Source organism: Callorhinus ursinus, unplaced genomic scaffold, assembly GCF_003265705.2.
Source record: "Callorhinus ursinus isolate GAN/ISIS: 27379988/994484 unplaced genomic scaffold, GSC_fseal_2.0 scaffold34, whole genome shotgun sequence".
In the NCBI taxonomy this organism is placed as follows: domain Eukaryota; kingdom Metazoa; phylum Chordata; class Mammalia; order Carnivora; family Otariidae; genus Callorhinus; species Callorhinus ursinus.
This window is the reverse complement of record NW_027397096.1, coordinates 14,559,705-14,576,026: the sequence shown is the minus strand read 5'-3', so window position 1 is coordinate 14,576,026 and position 16,322 is coordinate 14,559,705. Positions and strand designations below refer to the sequence as shown.

At 48.6% G+C, this 16,322-nt stretch overlaps 1 protein-coding gene across 5 annotated transcripts in view; it reads left to right on the top strand.

Moving 5' to 3' along the window:
- MSI2 (musashi RNA binding protein 2) overlaps positions 1 to 15,671 on the top strand; it is a 389,166-nt gene extending 373,495 nt beyond the window's left edge. For 2 of the 5 annotated variants that reach the window (XM_073879572.1, XM_025851472.2), the window contains 3 exons: positions 5,835 to 6,043; positions 7,945 to 8,017; positions 10,482 to 15,671. In XM_073879572.1, the coding sequence (XP_073735673.1) occupies positions 5,835 to 6,043; positions 7,945 to 7,986 (251 nt within the window). In that variant the 3' untranslated portion in view covers positions 7,987 to 8,017; positions 10,482 to 15,671. The remainder of the gene's footprint in view (positions 1 to 5,834; positions 6,044 to 7,944; positions 8,018 to 10,481) is intronic. The other 3 variants (XM_073879574.1, XM_025851474.2, XM_073879573.1) reach the window with 2 other exon arrangements.
- Positions 15,672 to 16,322: the final 651 nt, after the last annotated feature.

The following is a 16,322-nucleotide window of genomic DNA, read 5'->3' as shown; positions in this document are numbered from 1 at the left end:
TTTCCCATTTGACCATCTGCATTGCTTTATAGTGGACCCTACTTTCAGAGGGCACGGAGAATAAAAGCGGGGTCCTTGACTCTGTTCCCAGGAAGGCCTTGGCTGTCCAGCTGCCATTCTTCAGAGTGCATTAGCAAGGAGTGAGTGGCTGTTAAGAGGGACCCATGAGTCTCCACTGTTGACAGACCCAGCATCACTGAGCAGTGTTGTAGGAGCCTTTTTTGTTGTTTTTGTTGTTGTTTAAGATTTATTTATTTTAGAGTGAGAGCATGCACAAGTCAGGGGAGGGGCAGAGGGAGAGGGAGAGAAGCAGATTCCCCACGGAGCACGGAGCCGGGCACAGGGCTGGATCTCACGACCCTGAGATCGTGACCTGAGCTGAAATCAAGAGTCCGACCCATAACTGACTGAGCCACCACAGCCGCCCCTGCCGTGGAGTTTTTAATGAAGGCAGATAGAAGCATGATAGGGACAAGGTGAAGGTAGAGGGGAGAGTCGGAGGAGCAATGACCTTGACCTCTTTTTCTCTGACATCAGCCTATCAACATAGTCCCTCTACTCATTCCTTTTTCAGTTTCTTTGCATTATTTAAAACAAATAACCCTAAAACCCAGTGTGATGAATGAACACAGCCCTGCCCTCAAAGAATAGGAGAGGGGCTTCTGTTCCCTCCGTTCTGTTGGGAATGGGAGCCCTGACACCAGTCAGCCCAGACTCCCTTCTCTTTGGCCCTGAAATGCCCTGCGTTGTGAGTTCTGTTTTGGCAGCACATTACCTTCAGAGCTGGGCTGGGCGAGGACGGGGCCCACCATTGCCTGTGCCCGTCAGGGGACATGCTCTGGAAATGTGCCAGGGGCCACCAGAGCCTCCCGCCCCAGATGAAACCTGGCAGCAGCAGATAATTCACAAGGCAGATGACTGCAGTTGTCTTGAGGGCTGGCCCTGCGCTTTGGTGAAATGTGAGACCCACCAAACCAAGACCACGGTCTCATGCTGGGATTTGGTGGAGCCCGGGCTTGTCCCGGATATGTGCGCTGAGCTCAACTAGAAAGGATTTTGTAAACAGTTCCTTCGTCTGGATCAGTAATAATCCAATTTTCAGATCTTGGAGCCAGACACTCCCAGAGGTGCCCCCCCGCCCCTTATAGTCCTGGGCTCTAGCTTTCTGTGTCAGGTCCATTGGCATCACTTAGGGATTCTACGGACATCGGCACTTCCATGCTTTTGAGGCTGTTCTTCCCCTCCCCCAGTGACTAACCGCTCTCAGCCCAGCCCCTTGTGACCACAGTTGGGCAGAGCCACGGGCAGACTGTGTGCCAGCAGGAGGGTAGGCTCCACCCTGAGGTACCCGTGAGCTGTGGATTGAGCCCCTACAAGTGAGGACTTAAGCCTGCAGGACCAACCTTTGTTAGGGTCTCTGAGATAAGATTCCCTGGGGTTTCCTGGTTCAGCCATCAAGGTGTTTCATTCCCTTGATAGGCAGGAAGTTCCTCTTTTTATCCAACTCAAAATGCCTCCCACTGTAAGTCAAATGCATTTCCTCTTGCTGGCCTCAGTGAGATTCCATGCCCTTGCTTTCCTGCCCCCCTGTCTCAGAGTCCTTCATCCGGGTCCAGCATGATTCAGTGCACCGGGCAGATGAATTGGATCCTTTAGTAAATCCCTTCCTGATTTGTATGGCCAGTGAATTGTATTTTCCTGTATCAGATTTTCCTAAATCTGCCCATGGTACCTGCCTTACTGGGCTCTGCCTACCCAACTATCTTAAAAATAGGCATGTTTATTTTCAGCTCAACAAGTTACAAAGTGCTTTCTCCCATTCTCACGTAGCCCACCGAGAGGCAGGCTAAGGCCGACTGCGCTCACATGGTACACAGATGAGCGCCCTGGCGGCTGAGGGGCTTACCCGAAGCCCACAGCCGGAAGGTCAGGGCCAGGGTCCCACTCAGGAATTCTGACTCCAAGTCCAGTGCTCCCTTTCTCTGCACCACAGCTGCCTCCCTGAGCATACTGGCTGCCTGGACCCGGAAAACCCAGAGGACACTGGGGGCTGGGGGCGAGGGGCGAGGAGGAACTTGCCCAGAATTAAACCGCTGATGGGGATGCTGCCCAGAGTGGCTGGCAGACACATAGCCCTGCTCCCCACAGCGAGCCCCCAAACTGCCTGGTGGCCACTCGACGCTCACGGCTTCTACAGCAGAAATGCCAAGGTGTTTGCAAGACGTTGTCCTCTTCTGGGACAGGGGTCATGATGTCCCGATTCATAAATCTCAGCACTGTTTATTCAGCAACACATACTGAGACCCCCTCCCTCCCAGCGCACGCACACGCAACACACACACACACACACACACTCACACCCTTAGAGCTGAGCAGTAGACAAGGTACGCTTGCCTGTTGAGAGTGATGTCCCATCCCCTCTTCCTGCCCAGTCCTGGCCTGGGGGACTGTTTCCAGCCCCTCCAAAGGAGGGAAAGGCACCCTCCACCAAGACACTTCACTGAGCATTACCTGAAGGCTGACTGCCCCAGCACGCACGCTCAGGTCGGGGACTCAGCCGCTGTTTTCTTGGCCTGCCTGCATCTCTCTCCACTCAGGTCACACAGCGCAGAGGGAGAGAGAGGGTCCTCAAATGACTCCCCGTCCTGTCTAGCCAGCCGGTGTTTAGTACGAACTTCCCAAAAGAAGAGGATGACTTTGTCCCTGATGGCTTCCCCCCCACCAGACAGAAGGAACAGCTGCTGACAAGTTTGCATGCAAAGTGGCACTCCCTACTCTTTGCCGAGCAGTCCGAGCCGTTTGCTTGCTGGGAACCGGCCCAGAGATGCATGGGTATCTAGTTGGCCCGTCTGGGGACTTGAACCTGCTCTCTGGAGCGTGGGTCTTCCGCCTGCAGAGAGGCGAGGAGGGCGTTGTTGGCTGCAGGGCGCAGAGGCGGGCCTCCTCCACGCCCCCAGCCCGGAGCCCCCAGCCCGGAATCGGGTGCTTGCTGCCTGCCAACTGCGCCCTCTGGCGGGGACCCGCGGCGCGATCTTGCGCCCCTGGCTGGGGGACAGCCGCAAGGTGACTTTGAGCAGGGATCAGGCACTGTGAGGAGTGAGTGTATAACGGTACAGGACTTGGGGTTTCAGAGCTGTATTCTAATTGGGTGCCTTCTTCACAGGATCATTTGCTGACAAGTGACTGAGCAGGGAGGGGCGCCGTAGGCTGAGAGGGGCTGCTTACTGTGAAATCCCTTCAGGCCTCCTGGGCACATAGGACTGGGAGAGGGAGTTGGGATGGGCTGGAGTTACCACCGGCTCTCTTAGCTCCTAAGCACACTGAGGGGGCTGATTGTGGACAGCATCCTAACATGGACGTGCTACGTCCCGTCTCCAAGGCTGCTTCTGCCAACTGGATCAGTCTCTGGGTGGCTTTCCCTGCTGGAAGGAGCCAAGACCAAAACCTCCCTTCTCCCCAGCCCCTAGGTAGGTGGGCCTGCTCACAGTCTTCCTGCATCTTCATCTGGCCAGAGGAGCAAGAAGCCAAAAAAATCTTTCCATCTTCTACTGTGGACCCCCTCCCCTAGCCTCTCTTTACCCTGAAACAGAACCAGCTAGTTACTTTGTATAGCAGGGGTCAGCTGCCTGGGTAAACCAGGAGTCCACTGTCTGAGCTCGCTCCATTTTCCCTAGCCCATAGCAAAAAAAGAAAAAGTGTTAGACCAAGATAATACCGCCTTTGAATATCTCAGCTTGATATTTGCCTCCATGAGTGAGAAAGGCCAAATGTTATCTGCAAGTTTAATCTTCTGTATTCAAAATTCCTGCCCCCTTTGTCTGCCAGTGCATTCGCAAATCAGCCATTCACTTGCTCTAAGCCTCTGTGAGTTTTTCCTCTTGAACCTGTTTTTTCTATCTGCCAATTGACTCATTTCTCAGCTCCAGCTTCCAAGGGGCCTCACCTTCGAGCCTCCTGCCCCGAGGGCACCTGGAGGTATCAGTTTCCCTTTTCTCTGCTCCGTCACGAGCCAGATGCCACTTGGTTTGATCTCCTTTCTACCTCCTTGTCCCTGTCTCATTCTCCTGCCAGCCTGGCTTGGGTGCGTGGTCAGTCTCTTTCCATCCCGGGCGCACACGGGTAAAAATCCACCCAAGTCTGGCTCTTCAAGCCCCGTCAGAAGTGGGGGGCTGCAAGGCCAGGCCCCGGCCAAGAGTGGGGCTGCAGATGTTGGAGGCAGCTGGTCACAAGGCAGAGAGGGAAATGCCACGGGAAGCAGAGGGAGAAGATTGTAGTGAGAAGCAGCAGCCCCTTGGAGCCAAAGTTGTGGAAATATGTGGTGTCCAGATTGTCTGGTTCTTCCACGTGGGTCAGCCGTAGCCCTGAAGTGGGCTTCGGGCTTCCACTCACCTTCAGCTTTCAAAATCAGTGAGAACTTACTTTGGCAATTTAAACAAAAAGAAATTTTCCCCCCCGTTTTGGAAAGAAAAAGTTTAAGCTACTAGGGGGAAATGAAAGATGAGACAAAATTAACCTGGTTGCCTCCGTGGCCCTCACTGAAGAAGGAATGATGGAATTGTGGGGTTGGGGGGGGCGAGTGCTAAAGATGGCGGCCCAGGCAGTCCCCCCTCCCCCCACCTGTTGCCCCTCCCCCCACACCTGTTGCCCCTCCCCCCACCTGTTGCCCCTCCCCCCCACCGCTCTCAGGATCTGTGACTGTGAAGTCTCCTCTCTAGAGCACAGGCGCATTCCTAGCTCTTTGTCTCAGTCTGGAGTTTATATAAGGTTGACTAACAGAAAGCAGGCATTTCGGTCAGATACGCTTTAGCTGTAAATCGGTTCAGTCAGTATCCTCTGCATTCATACTTCTTTGTCTTTTTTTTTTTTTTAAACAAAAGGAAAAAAAAGTTTAAACCCCCCTTTTCCTTCTACTGCAGGAGGTGAGTGTGTGGGTGTCCTGTAGAACCATTGGCATTCACCCGGCTTCGGCCCCAGTCTCCAGATTCGCCATCCCCACCCCACCCCCTCCCTCCATCCCCTGCTCTCCACCCCAGAAGGGGACCCCTTGCCACCATCATTACGGTTACGTTAAGATGCCCAAATTTTCCATGACATATCCCATCTTCCGACCACGTTCAGTAGTGACGACTTTCATACAGGGATATAAATGGGGGTGGGGGGAGGACGTAGCCAGTGGGGAGGGGGGGGAAGTGGTTTTGGGGGGGGCTGGAGAATGGAGATCTTTTTTGTCTTTTTTTTTTTTAAACAAATTTGTCATTGAATGGATCCAAAAACAAACAAACAAGAAAAAGCGAAACAAAAAAAAAAAAATTTTTTTTTAAATCCCTTCCCCAAAAGATTTTTTTTTCCTGGACACAAATTGCTTTGTTTCCTGTCACGTTTTAATATCAATATTAACACAATGTGTAGTCTAAAACTAGTTCCTTTGTAGTTTGCATGGGATGTGAATGCTGTCTCAACGTGCCCAGATCTAGACAAGACTGCATGAGCACCAATTCAGATGTGAAAACCAATCTCTCTCTCTCTCTTTTCCTCTCTCTCTCCCATATATATCTCTATTTCTCTTGTGATAATTTGGTGGGTAGTGAAGCACCTCCGGTTGGTTGCTGTAGTGTGTTGAATGATTGTTTTTTTATTCTCTCTATTTTCGGAGCTCCGAGCTTCTTAGTAGTAGCCTGGGCTGAGTGTTCTTGAGTCCCTGCTGATGTTTTCGCATGGCCTTGGTTGAGTGTTAGAAGTTGGGCCTCAGCTGTTTTTCTCGAGTGTTTGGCTTGTAATGACCGGTGCATGCCTGGCTTCTGGCCTCATACCCAGCTCTATTCTCTGCACACCAGTCCTGAATAGCTACAGTGCTCAACCGAATTTTGGCGCGCCCGCTTCCCCGGCAGGCTCCAACCCCGCGCGGCCCGGAGGCTTCCCGGGGGCCAACAGCCCAGGACCTGTCGCCGATCTGTATGGCCCTGCCAGCCAGGACTCCGGAGTGGGGAATTACATAAGTGCGGCCAGCCCACAGCCGGGTTCAGGCTTCGGCCACGGCATAGCTGTAAGTACCTACCCGCCCCCCCCCCCGCCTCCTCCTTTCCCACCTGTCTCCCATGGGAGAGTATGCCAGAAGAGCCCAGGGCTGGGGGCCAAGGAGAGGACAGTGGGTCCCCACTCCCCCGTCCACATTCCGTCAGCCACCTGGGGCTGAAGCTCCTGCTTCGATTTTTCCTGAGCAACCGGTATGTGGTCGTGTGATGGAGTGGAAGGAGCATGGGCAGGTCAAGTTCAGATCCCCACTCCATCACCTTCAGCCCATGCAACCTTAAGCCTCTTACATAACCCATCGGAACTTCACTTCCCTGGCTGCAAAACGACAATAAGCGTGCCTCCCTCGAAAGATGGTGTGAGAATTAATGGAAACAGGATACGTCACCTGCTAGCACATAACAGGCCCTCGGTATCGGCCCCCCTGCTTGATCCCTGCCTCCTGGAGACAGCCATGTGGGCTGGGACTTGAGGAGCTGGGGGACCCCCCACCCCCCTCCTCAGGATAGCAGCCTTGGTCGGTCGAGGCCCCGGGCCTGAGGTCCAGAGGTAGCACTCGGCCCTGGGACACGGTGTGGGGTGCACGCTACCTCCCAGGTGGTTTCCTTTGCTAATGTTTCTTACAGTTTCCAGGTTCCAAGTAAGTTCCCATTTGCGTTCTTTAGCCGCAACCCCGCAAAGGCCAGATGCGTTTGATATTTGTAATGCTCTGTGGTTCTATAATCTAACTAATCCAGGCAATGGAAATTTGCTTAACAGATTTGCATGCCATTTTCAGATTGTATTGTTCTTCCCCCTCCTCGTGTGTGTGAGCATGAATGTGCCTGAGCCCACTCGCTCGCTGTCCCTTCCATTTGGGAAACAGAAATTTGGCCACCCTCCGTTCTAGCCAACCTCAGCATTTTGGAGGCGGTTTGGTTTGGGGGCTAAGATGGAAGTGTCTGCTGTTCCAGGCCCTGTCCCTGTCAGGAGAGCCCCACCTCAGGGGCTGAGCTGGGGAGAACAGGGCAAGTGCGGACAAGTCTGGGGCACCAGGGCACCACTCCCTGCCCACCCCCCACCCCAGCATTGCAAACCACGCACACACACACACACACACACACACACACGGGTGCACGCACGCATGCAGGAGTGCGCACATACACTCTTAACCCACGCACACGCACTCTTTCTCTCACAGACTGTCTTACACACGTGTGCACACACACACACACACACACGTTGCCGCCACCCCTGGCCCATGCAGTCTGGGTCCTTGTGCAGTTCCACTCCCGAACCAATATCACTTAAGTCAGGAGTCTGATGAGTCGGATCCACTCGGCTGAGCTATAGTACCAGATCCCCAGAGTATTATTATTCAGTTTAGAGCTGCATCAATTTGGGAGACCATCTTTCACCACCTAGAGCACAACTCATTTCCATTTGCAGCGCCCAGAAACACAGACCCTATTCGTTCTTGAAAACCTGGGTCTCTTGACCTGTGGGTCATGGCGCTTTTCTGAGATGACCACGCGTGGTATCATGTTTTGTCTGCGCTGGGCTTGCTTTCTCCCCAGCTGGAGCTGTCGGGACTGTGGGCAGAGACACGGGTATCTTTACCCTCCGGGGTCCAAGGCAGCAGCGCCCAGCATTTTGGGCCGAGGCCTCCCTTTCCCCTCAGCCACACACCCCCCTGGTGCATCTGGCTCTCAATTACCCCCTGGGCAAGCAGACGGGCTTGGGGCGGGGCGTGGGGGCTGGAGGACCCGGGGCCAGGGAGGACGGCCTCCGGGCCCCTTGTGGCGCAGTGTCTCGGAATTACATATTCATGCTGGCAACCACGGTCTAGTTCTAAAGATAATTTCCTTTCCCAGAATATGACAATCTGTTCCCATGTATAGCGTGCTGATGACCTTAACAATTGTGCAATTTTAGGGACCTTTGATTGCAACGGCCTTTACAAATGGATACCATTGAGCAGGTGCTTCCGTTGCCACCCCACTCTGAGGTACTACCTTCTCTGCCCTGTGTCTCCGCCCTGCCGGGCACGTCGTACATGTGTGTGCCCTGGCATGCAAGTACGCACGGGCCCTGGCCCCATCGTGCCAACACCTCTCTCTCCTCTTCCCTGACCCCTTGGCAGGGGGGTGGGGGCAAAAAATCCAGTCTTTTACTCTCTCTTCCTTTCCTCCAGCTGTAATCATGACCCCCACCTTTTTTTTTTTAATTCTTCTCAATTTGATTCTTTTGATTCCCTTTCTTTATCTTCTTCCCCACCCCCTCATCTCTCTCCGTCTTAAAATACAATCAAAAGTGTAGGAAACTGGAAGGTGATCTGGTGCTGTTGTCTGTCCCAGGGGGATGGAGGCAGGAGAACACTGGGCTTCAGCCAAGTCTGGGGGCGGGGGCCAGGGCCAACCCCTCCAGGGTCCCACGAGATGGCCTTTCAGGTGTCTGGACCCTTTTGGCCCCCCAGCGCTTGCTGGCTTTGGCCAGTGGGGTTCATGCAAACAGCCAGACTCCATCTTTTAGTGAAAAGAAAACATTTTTGCCAGTAACTACTGAGTAATTATCCAGATTACCGTACGAAAAGCAAATTAAATTAACGACATCACCTGCATAACGTGGATTTGGATCCCTGCCAGTTTCCTAACCTTTTAAACTGAGCTCAAGTTAATTAAACATTTTTTTAAATCACTTTGATGGGGGTATGGAAGGGGCGGAGTGGAGGAGAAGGGGGTTGGGGCAGTCAGTGAAGGAGCCTCTTGCCACAGTCTCATTGGAAAATGAGTATCTGTTGCTCTCAGGAGGAACCCCGAGAAGGAAGAGGGGTTCTCTCATGAAAGCTAAGTGCGTACTGTGGTAGCGCATTAGTCTGGGGGCTTGAGACGTGGGTCTGTCTCTCTGGAAGAGGGAGGGTGACAGCTGAGGCTGGGCCTGGGTCCCTGCTGGGGCAGGAGCACTTTCCCTCTGGGAGTTGGGATGTAGGAGAAGCAAGGCTGGAGATGGACTTGCCACTTTGGTTTGCGGTTAGGAGGACCTCTCTCTCATAGAGGGGGTCACTCTAGGCCCCCAAGTCAGCCAGGACTCTCTCGGGTGGGCCCAGTTGGGGGACCAGATTGAGTTGAGCTCCATAAATCTCTTTTGGATTTCTCTAATGTTGCTGCTAAGGAATCACCTCAACTAATGCAACCGCCTCTCTTAACCAAATAAACCCCATGTGTGAATTCTCCCAACCCCTCACCTCCACTTCCCTTTGAGCACTGACCCAGCCATTGCTGGCCAGAGGCAGAGGCCACTAACGGTTTGAAGGAGAGCTACTCACTACTAATTAAGCTGGGTTTGGGGGCCCAGGGGAAGTAAGGTTCCTCTGAGAGCAAAGTGGACTGAACTCCCCAAGAACTCTGGGGATTGGAGGTAGCTCCAGCCCTTTGTGGAGTCAGGTGATGAGGGGATGGGACAGCTACCAGGCACAGCAGACCCCTGCAAGGTCAGACACTGCGGCTGCCCGGCTGTCCTTGCACTCTCCCTCCCCTGGAAATGAGGATGGGGTAGGGCTTCCCACCACAGCCCGCCCTCCCCTCCACGGCCACTATAGGAGCCAGGGGAGGGCAAGGCATCCAGCCCATCCTCCTCAGCCAACTCTAGGACCCGGTTCCCACAGAAGGATAACGTAGCCAAGAGATTGGTGGTAACACCCCACCACCCTCCTCCAAAACGGTTGAAGTGAACCAACTGAGTCACATGTTTGAACCGAAACACACACTTTGTCCATAACCGAGGTTTCGTTCTCTTGACATTTAGTCCCCTCCACAGAGGAGGTGCCCAGGCTCACGGTGGACTCAGGGAGACTCAGCAAGTCTGTGAGTCGTGGGCCTGTTTTTATTTTCTATAACCAAAGCTGGTTATTTGTTGCATATGTTTTTCCTGACCTCGAGTCCTCGATACGAAATACAATTTTTTTTAGAGTTTTTTAAATTTGCATTTTCAGTTATTGGCAGTCATTGACGGTATCTGATAAAGTAGTTTTTTAAACATTTGGCTTTGAAAACCCGAAGTTTAACCAGAACAAAAAGCATCCCTCGTCAGTTTGCAATTCACCCAGTGTAGCCAAACACCCAGCATGGCCGCATTTGCTGACCACATTTCCTGCCACTACCCCACCCCACCCCCAAGAATTCACCAGTGCCGTATCAAATCAGCAAAATAGCAAACGAGCACAATGAGTCGCAGAGCTGTCCGCTCCCCAGTGTCAGGCGTGGTGAAGATGTCAGATTTCCCAAGCCGTGATCCCAGTAAGCCGTTAGCCTGGCCGTTTCCAGACGTACTCAGTAGCCCGATGTAGTCGTACTGTGAAAGCGCTAGTTAAAAAGTTGGAATAAATAGTATGTTTGCCTGACACATCTTCTCTCTCCTCCCACTTCCCACTTTATGTTCTCCTCTGGGCATCTGTGACCTTCCGCGCCCTGCAGAGCATACCTGGATGTCCAGGCAAGACTGGGCGAAGTTTCTGAGTGGCCCTTTGTTTAGGTGATGTCATCAGACCTGGACCCCCACCAGCCTCACTCCCCATCCCAACCAGAGATGGCTCACTTCGGATCGAGGGTTGACTACATCTCATCATCTCACGAATCTGCTGTAATATAAGACAACAGCTTTTAAATGTGTATATAACCCATGATTTTTGGTTTTGTTTTGTTTTGTTTTTCTTGACGGTTTCCCTTCCTCTTCTCTCTTCCCCCCCTTCTCCTTTTAAATCTCTTTGAATCACATTTGGTAGTGATTTTGACTTAGTCCGGTAGTCATATAGCTTTAATATCTAGTTAAAAGCTAACCATAGTATAATTGTTATATTAAGGTATTATTTTTTTCTTAAAAAGATTTTTTTTTGCTTGTTTTGATTCTGTTCTCACTTTTAAAGGATGCTGAGATGGTAATATTACTCAATATTTTGGTACCAGTTCTGAGACTGTATGGCTTTTCCGGTGGAGCTTGCGCACCCGTGGAAGCAAAGTTGTGAAGTGTGGAGCGGGAGGTGGGCATAAACTTTCTCCTTTGCGTTGTATAAGTGAGATGTAGTAGGCTAATTACCAGACTCTGTAGTGGTTCTTTTTTGTGACGTCTCTTTGTTAACCTAAGTATATCTATTTTCGGCAATAAGGTAAGGACGACCATGTTTTGAGTGTCCTCCTTTTCTATAAGTGCTTTTTTTCTGTTGAAAGAGGTGATATTATAAGGTTTTTTGAAATTGTGAATTCTAAAAAAAAAGAAGCGTTGTAAATACAATTCCATTAACTACATAGAAACTATTAAGAAAGAGAGAATCAAAAATATTTTTGTGAGGGAGTTGGTCCCAGGCAGTTCGATGCTCTGTGGAAGGAGGAGGAGGGGAAGGCATGATAAACCAAGTCGGTTCCCAGGCGGAAGGACACCCCCCCCCCCCCCGCTGCCAGGACGACCCCCCGGGAAAAGTTAGAACACTGTTTAGCTCCTTCTGTCTGTGTGATAGACCTAAGAACTATATTAGTGTCATACCAGCATATTAACCTCTCGTCTGTGCACAGCTTCAAATGTTACCGTCTAGTTAGATTTTTATTTAAAATATGAAAGACTGCTTTTCCCAAGACGTTTTTTAAAAACAAAGCTACAATTTTAATATTTAACATATTTAAAGTTTCAAAGCACACCTGTTTGGCTTGGGTGGGGAGGGGGTGGGGGGACATTCTTTTTCAGTCTTAATTTTTAAATATTTGATCATTTTCTATTGTCCAACCATTTCAGCACCTCCAAAGGTCCCTAGGACACTTTGCCTCTCTTTGCTCCCCTGCCCCCCCCACCGGCTCCCCCCAGCTCCGGGGGTGGGGGGGGAGCTCGGGCCAGGGACAGAGAAGCCTGCATTAATGAAAACTTTTCTCCATTCACTTCCTATTTACAAATTAGGAGAGCAACCTTTTGGTTTATATATTTTTTTTAATACCTCAGTGCTGCAAGTATCACCAGAGAGGCTATGGAAGAATTTTTTTTTTAATTTATTGTAGATGTAAACAGAATTTTAAAAATAAAAAAAGTATAAACATCGCTGCACTGTGACTGGTGGGAAAAACTGACAGTTTCCTGTTTGCACATGTTTAACATTTGGCTGTTATAATATATGGTCCTCAGCTGGGGAAAGATACTTATGATGAAGGATATTTTTTAATTTAACTTTTTTTTAATATTGGTAATAGGTCGGCAACAGCAACTATAGAAGTACAACTCAATAGATGGCATTAAAACATATTGTAGTGTGGATATATATTTTTTTCTTTTTTAAAATGTGATATTGACGTTTTATTAATATTTTTTAAATTGTTACGTTTATAAATTTGGTACTTAAGGCACAGCCGGTATGAGACACTGAATGCGACATTTATTATAAAGAGCTGCTGCACTCCTATTTTTATAAATTTTACTAACAAAGTAGACTAATGTAGACATTCACAGACATGGTAGGGCAAAAGCATCTTCAAACAAAAGGCTCCAAAATGCTAACTCAGAAAGAAAGAAAAAAAGCCTTTTTCAATTCTAATTAAACAGCAACGACACTTAAAAAAAAAAAAATCTTGTTTTTCCGATTCAATGTTAGGTTGTTTGGTGAGGGGTTTTTGTTTTGTTTTGTTTTGTTTTTTTCTTTCTTTCTTTTTTTATTTCCAAACAACCAAGTTAAGTAAAATGCTGGGCGCGTTTAAAATATCAAAACTTGTTCAAGTGATAAAATAACAAAATAGAAGTTTTATGAAAAAAAGAAAAAAAGAAAAAAGACCATAAATTCCCAGAAATTCAGTGTCTAGACTAGGGAATTTAATTACTCTTTTGTCCATGTTGGTGATGTACTGTAGTACCTTCCTTTCTCTGCATCCCCGTCACCTCAGAGAAGACTCTTCGTTGATCACTGTCTGTTAATAATGTATAAAATGGCTATCCTGTAAGTGTGCTGTCCTCGTACTAGTGTAGTGACTTTTTTTCTTCTCTTTCTTCTAGGACATATTGATAGGTATAACGTAATTAAGGTTTTAAAAAAAAATTAGACATAGTTATTCAGATTTAGGACCAGTAAGGATAGAACTTTCTCTTATTTATGAAAAAAAAATTGCTAATAATTTTGGGGCAGTTTTTTCCTTTTGTTTTTTTTTTTCAATTTCGACTTTTTACTTTATTTTTGCTGATCTGATGTGGTTTCAACTAACCCAAGGTCTCATGATGTTCAAATGCCGGCAGACTCTATGGCGTTTTGTAGATTCCCAATCCCCCCCCCCCAAACTGTGAAGGGGTGTGCCATACTACCTTAAATGCTAATGCTAGATATGCAAAACTGGATTTTTTTAATTTATTTTTTAAAAGAGGGAGGCATGGTATATTAAAATGATTTTACTAAGAGAAAAAAATATTTTTTTAAGAATGCTCAGAAGAAATTGATAATCTGTGTGAATATGTTTTAGATGTTTATAATACCTTTTGAAGAGACCCAGTAGCCCATAGCACAAATCTCGTGGAAATCTGATATGTTTTAATGTGGCTACCTAGGTTAAGGTTCACGTTAGTCCCCCCGCTCATCTAGAAGTCCATTTTGAAAGATTTTCATAAATTATTTTAGCACTGATGTTCAGCCTTGTCTTTGTTTCAGTTAAGCTCAGTGGCGAACCTGGGAACCACCTTTTCGCCTTTCGGGGGAGAAACCCTCTTGGCTGATGGCTTCCCCCCCAACCCCTGGAATCACAAAATAGCCACCGGGTGACTTTCTGGCTTCCAGATCCATCTGCCTGGGACCCCCGAACTCCTCTCCTCCCAAGCAGAGGGGAGTGAGTGGCATTAGCTCCCGGACCCCATTCCTGGTTCTACCTGGACATGGAGCTGATGGGGACGGCCAAGCCTTTGGTCCCCTCCCCAGGAGCTTTCTCAGCCCTGGTTTGTGGCCTTCCTCACGCCCATTGGGAAAACCAAACAGCCTCGTGTTCTATCCCATTCGCTCATTGGCTTGACTCAAACGAAGCCCCGACAGGCCTTTTTGCGTTTCTCTCCTTCATAACCTTCATCCTAATTTGAACTTGTAGCTTGGACTTTAAGGTAGCATGGCTCTATTGCTGTCCATTTCCTATTTCACTGCACAGCAATTCACAGCCAGTGAATGTTACACACATCTTGCTAGACTAGTCTAAAAATCATTGGGTAATTGTTGGTCCTAATGACCTGAAAGGTGTTCAGTTTTTGTTTTCAGTTTTTTTGTTTTGTTTTTGTTTGGGGGGGTTTCTGAGGGGGGGGTCTTTTTTCATTTGGGGATTTTGAAAAAAAAAATTTTTTTTTTTTTTTTGGTTCCAAATAGAAAAACAAAACCTATTTTGATCTTTAGTGCAAACGAGGGCTAGGGACTTAGCCACCACCACACCATACTGCTTCATCCTGCCATTCGCTCACTGCAGCATAATCAAGAATAAAGCAATATAGTTTACTACATTTTTTATTGAAGGTCAGCCATGCTTTCTGTATTATATTGCATATGAAATTGTTTACAAAAGAAACACTAACTCATACTTCTCTTTATCGGTTGGGAGTGGCACGCAGGGACAGAGGGAGACTGTGGGAGCCGGGGGGGGGGGGGGGGGGGGGGGGGGGTGGTGCAGGGGAGAATTTTCTTTCTTGAATGTGCTTCACCAGCTGGGCTACCTTCCAAGGAAGACAAAAGCGGAGGGGGGGTTGCAGGCTGAGGGATGGAGGCTGGCAAGCACATTGAAGAGAGACACTGGTGGGCCCCTCTGCCCTCCCCCTAAGCAGAAAAGCAGCAGAATCAGCTCAGCCCGGTCCTGGGCACAGACACTACACAAGGAGACACTGTATGTTAAGCAATACTTTAATACTGTAATATGTTGGTTTTCTTTCTTTCTTTTTTAACCAAAAAACGTAAGTCAACTAAAACAAAAATATATATATATACATAAAACCCACTCGTCTGGGGAAGCAACCTTAATTCAAACACTTGGCTATCAAATAATCAGAATGTATTGTCTCAGACAGGATTTCACTTCCGGGAGGCAGGGGCACGAAGGGGCGGGGATGGGGGGGTTGGTGTCTGAGAAACAAAAGTTCCAGAGCCTCCCTAGAAGGCTCTCTGCTGTATTCTGTACATACTGTACCATCCTGTGTGGAATCTGTGAGTGTCCTCTTGAGTAGCGTGGGCTAGCCAATCTGCCGTTCATGGTGTGTTGTAAACTCGGAATTCCATATGTAATAGGATGCAAGTCTAAGCGTTTCATGTGGACATAAATGTATCTAAATAAAACTTTCCCTAGCACTGTGGCTGACCTCACCCTTACTTTTATACTTTAGTATGAAACTGATGACAACTTTGGTAGTGAGTATTTTTTTTATATATATACATATATATGTATCTATATATATATATATCTCAAGCATCTTTCAGGTCTTTGTGTGTGGCTTTCTTAAAGCCCTGTTGTAAAAAATTACTATGTGGATGGCAGTCTCTCACATCACAGATGTGGAAAGTATAATTTTATATTTGTATTTTCAAATAAATAAGTTTGTGAAAGGTTTCCATCCTCTACTGTGGTCCAGAAATCAATGTGTTTGTCTGACAAAAAAAAAAATAAAATACAATAAACTGTTTTGAACAGAGTTGTTTGGTGTTCGTTCACTTGCGGAGGAGGGCTGGGCTGGGGGGTAGCGGGTGTCACCAATCACGCCTGCCTCCCCTCACCTCTCAGCACCTGCCTCCCAGCGCCTCCAGTGGAGAAGTCCTTCCGCTGTCCCCAGGTAGCTGGTAGAACATTTTTATGAAGTGACAAGAGAGCATTGCCATGGAAGAACAGGCTGCAGAACACCTCAGAACCCTTGGGTGGGCAGGGAGCAAACACCAAAGGTCCCATGAGATCATGGGACCCAGATGGTAGATGTGTGTCGAAGGAGCTAAGTGGCTCTCCAGGTTGCTGGCCTTTGTTATCAACAGCCTGCAGGAGAAGACACAGAACCAATTCCATGACCCTTGAGTAGGAGTCTGAAAGGGTATTAGGAAGCCCAGCCTTGGCCCTCAAGTTCAAAGTCCTGCTTAATGAAGAGAAATTTTGTAGGATCCCAAAATTAAAGGTGTAGAAAGAAGTAGATCATCTGTGACACTTCTGCCTTCTATCTGACAAATCGTTGAGAGAAAAGAAAAGAATTGAGACACAGTTCATTGGGGGCAAGCTCCAAGACTTGGTGGTAGCAGTCAAGACATGGTCTGAACCAGAGGGATTCCATGGGTTTTGAGCTCTGGAGATGAAGAG